This window comes from Echinops telfairi, unplaced genomic scaffold, assembly GCF_000313985.2.
Source record: "Echinops telfairi isolate 266 unplaced genomic scaffold, ASM31398v2 ScPeMD7_18;HRSCAF=68, whole genome shotgun sequence".
NCBI lineage: Eukaryota > Metazoa > Chordata > Mammalia > Afrosoricida > Tenrecidae > Echinops > Echinops telfairi.
The window spans coordinates 4,553,487-4,557,222 of record NW_022103915.1 but is presented as its reverse complement, the minus strand read 5'-3'; the positions used below and the strand labels follow the sequence as shown (position 1 = coordinate 4,557,222).

Genomic DNA, 3,736 nt, shown 5'->3' with positions numbered 1-3,736 from the left:
AACGCTGCCGCCGCCGCCGCCTTTCTCCTCCCCTCTCGGCGCTGTTTGCAGCAGCACGGAGCCCGGCTCCCGCACCCCCTCCCCTGCACTTCCCCACCTCCGTCTGTCTCCTGGGATGAGCTAGTCTTCTTTCCCCCACTCCCCAAAAGGTGGGGGGTTTGGGGCTGGTGAAAAATCCCCGCCACGGGGAAAAAAAAGGTTGTCAGCCAGGAGTGGGAAGAGAGGGATGCGCTCGTAAAATAGTAAAACAACAACAACAAAAACGAGGGGCGCCCCATCCGTGGTGGCTCCGTCTTCCCCTCGCGCTATCTGCCATCGCCCTCTCTAAATAAACAAGCGGGGCGCCGCGCCGACCCACCCGCGAGAGTCGCGTGGATCCCGGGCAAAGTGGCGGCGCGGGCCAAGTCCGGCTGCCCGGCAGCTGCGCAGCCGCTTCCCGCGCCCTGGTGGGGAAGCGGTGGGGCTGGAGGAAAAGCGAGCGCGAGCCGGCCAGGTGCCCGGTCGCCCGGAGCCTGTCCCGGGCCCCGCACCGCCGCGCGGGGAAGCTGAGCGCACGGCGCTCCCCGCGGCCGCAGCCGCAGCCACAGCCGCAGCCGCCCAGCCAGTGCTCCTGCTGGTCTCCCCGCTCTTGCGCTGCCTGCCCGGGTCGCCGTGGCGTTTGTCTGCGCGAGCAGCTATGGGCAGAGATGGACACGTCTGTGTACATTCATTTTTATTGCCATAGAAATAAGACATCCTCTGGGCACTGTAGCGACCGCGGACAGCGTGTGCCTGCCAGCCCTCGCCGGGTTGGGGCCGAGCCGCCTGTGCAGAGCTGCTAAGGACTACGCGCCTCGCCGCCGCCGCCTAGGACTGGCTGCTGGGCAGCTGAGGTCCGAATATTTATGTTATATTTTAGAAAATTTAAATAAATAAATAAATAAATATAAAGGGGTTCTTCCCGCCCCTGAGAACTCAGCGTCGGACGCATCTTCTCGGGATCACTCCTTGTCGTGCTCCTTTGTTACCGGCAGATACTGTAGTAAGAATCTGTGGGTCTAATTTTTGGGGGAGTACGGGTGGGGATAGGGGAGGCTGGGGTGGCGGTGTGGGGTTAAAGGTAGATATTCGCATGGGCTTGGGAGAGGGTTGCTTTTTTTTTTTTTTTTTTTAAGGGAGGAATGAGGACACCTCTTATCATTGTCCGGATTATTATATGCCATCCTGAAAGATCAGAGACCAACTGGGGCTGGTTGCATTTGAAACTAAATATTCTGAGCCCCCTCGGAGCTTGGTTTGTATCAAGGTTTTTCTCTACTTGCCGTTTTGAGCCTTACCAAACCGTGGCCATCGCTTAGCCTGCCTGCTCCCCCCATCCCCTCCCCATTATTATTATTTTTAAGAGGGTGGGATGGTTGTTCAGATGACTGTACTTGCAGGCGCCTAATTTGTCCAGGAGGCAATTTGCCTCACTAGCCTCAGTATAATTGCAAGGGTTTTTTTTTTTGAGGAGGGGCAGGTGCCGGTTGGAGAAGGGGGAGTCCTTGTGGAGTGCACTGCTAGGCAGGCTTCTGCCAGGAGCCAGGAGAGGTAGCAGTTGTAGTAAGGGGGAAGAAGCAGGTAGGTAGGTTTGACTTGCATTATTAGCTCTGGCCTTGGCTGGAGTTCTTAGGCCAGTAGGAGAAAGCCCAGGCCAACATCACTGGCTGCAGCTGGGTGTATGGTGGGAGACTAGGGGTCAAGGAGTACCTGGGGGGGGGCACCTATATTCTTCATTTGTTCTGTGTCTCTCTCGGCCTGACTGTGCTGGGTGCTGGTAACAGCCTGCTGGGGACAACTGACTGAGGATTCTGGAGTAGTGGCAGCCTGGGAGAAGAGGGGCAGATAGAAGGCCAAGGAGGTTCCACCTGCCTTCCAGGGACACCCTTGACACCGGTAGGGGCATTGAGCAGGGAGAGTGGTCCAACCAGTTTTCACACAACGCTGTTTATCACCAAAAACCTGATATCTCTTCCTTCTGCCTCCACCCAGGAAAGGCAGGAGCCTCGGCAGCAGCTTTCTGCCGCTCAGCCTGTGGATGTGTCTCCCAGGCCACCGATGCATTTAGGGTGCTCTGGAGGCCCGGCTAGCAAGACGGGTGCTACCGCAGCCCGCACCCTCACCCCCAGTTCATTGTTGAGATGAAATGTGAATGCTTCCAACCAAGAGGTGCAACTCTCTCAAGTGCTCCAGGGCTGATGCAACTTCGCAGAGCTGATGGAGCGGGCAGGGACACACCAGTAGCTTGGGCCATCTTGTCCCCAGCCCTGACCAGCCGATGCAGTGTACAGAAAGGGCCAGCAAGAGAGGGGTGAGCTTTTGAAGAGAGTTTGGGAGCCAGCTGGGGGTGCTGGCCAGGACTTCTCCTTTACCTCAGAATGTTTTTCCAAGATGCACATGGCTGTAACAACCGGGCCGCTAGGCACAGCTACTCATAAAGAAACAAACCCACAAAAAGCCCGGGGAGAATGGGGACAAGGAGGAAGAGAGAGGGATAAAAGACTGACCAGGCAGAGTGAAGGGCCTGGCAGTCAGGACAGAGCCCAGGAGAAGGGAAGTGGATTTTCCGGAAGGCCGGAGTGCTGTTGCTTGCAGAAGAAAAATCAGATGTCGGTGGTGTATCATACAACCCCAAACAAGTTGTATCATTCCCCAACCACCCACCAACAGGTTTCCTGGGAAGGTGTGTGTGTGTGTGTGTTTACCCCTTCTGATTCCGTGATTTGGCCTAGACACCCCCCCCGCCCCCAGACCCGAGATGGGAGCCCTGAGTTTGGTCACTGAGTTCAGTCCGTGGCTGGCTTTCTGGTGAGGTTTCGCTGTGGCTGTGTGTTTTGAAGGTGGCAGAGCCCGTCCTTGTGGGCACTCTCTAGAGGCTATCAATGTATCAATGGAGTCCATCTCTAATTGTCCACCTGTCTTTCAAGACGACCCCCTCTGGTACCTTTGTGAGGACTTGGCCGGCTCTCTTTCTTTTTTTGGGGTGGTGGTGGTGGTGGTTGGTGTGGGGTGTATACTTATCTCCACTGCACAGAAGGGAACCCCCTCTCATTTGATATGTAATGTAACGTTCGTCGGCTGCTCCCATTCCAGGAGAGAATAAAGAAGGTGTTCATCCAAAGGGAGATGCCAGGTGAGGTTCTTCACATGTAACTCACACCTGAGAGAACACAGCCCTGGGCATATTTTAACAACCCCTAATATTTTTTAAGGGCCTGTATGTATTTCTTTTCTCTCTGCGGACAGGGTGGCTGGGACTATGTGTATTTCCTTTCTGTTTCGGGGCAGCGGGGAGAGGTTGCTCGCCAGCCAGCATTTGGGCCTTGGCGATTTGGGCCTGGCTTTGCACGCTTTCCCCCACCTCCTCGTCCACCTGGTCCTGCCTCACTTTCCGGGGTGGGGGGACTGCCATTGCCCATCCCCATCGCTATTCCGTCTTAGGAATCCCGGGGCGCCTGGGGTCGGGTGACGGCAGCGGGAAAGCCGCTGGACAGACGATGCGGGATGAGAGGAGGCCGAGGCGTTGCCCAACGGTTCCCTGAATGGGTGCCCAGCCGCACGTGGGTGCCCAGCGCCCGATTCCGAATTTCACTGGCACCAGCGTTATCCTTTCCACCGGCCCCCGACGGCCGCTCGGGGTCCTCCGGGGCCGTGCTTGCGACCACTTTCCCAGATCAACTTTCCGCGCGCACCGCGGGGCCCGGGCGCCGCGCACGGA

At 57.2% G+C, this 3,736-nt stretch overlaps 1 protein-coding gene across 1 annotated transcript in view; it reads left to right on the top strand.

Moving 5' to 3' along the window:
• The window catches only part of BCL11B (BAF chromatin remodeling complex subunit BCL11B), a 132,609-nt gene that overhangs the window by 3,906 nt on the left and 124,967 nt on the right, over positions 1-3,736 (top strand). The window contains exons 2-3 of the mRNA XM_045288063.1: positions 422-656; positions 932-1,021. Coding sequence (XP_045143998.1) covers positions 422-656; positions 932-1,021 — 325 coding nt within the window. The remainder of the gene's footprint in view (positions 1-421; positions 657-931; positions 1,022-3,736) is intronic.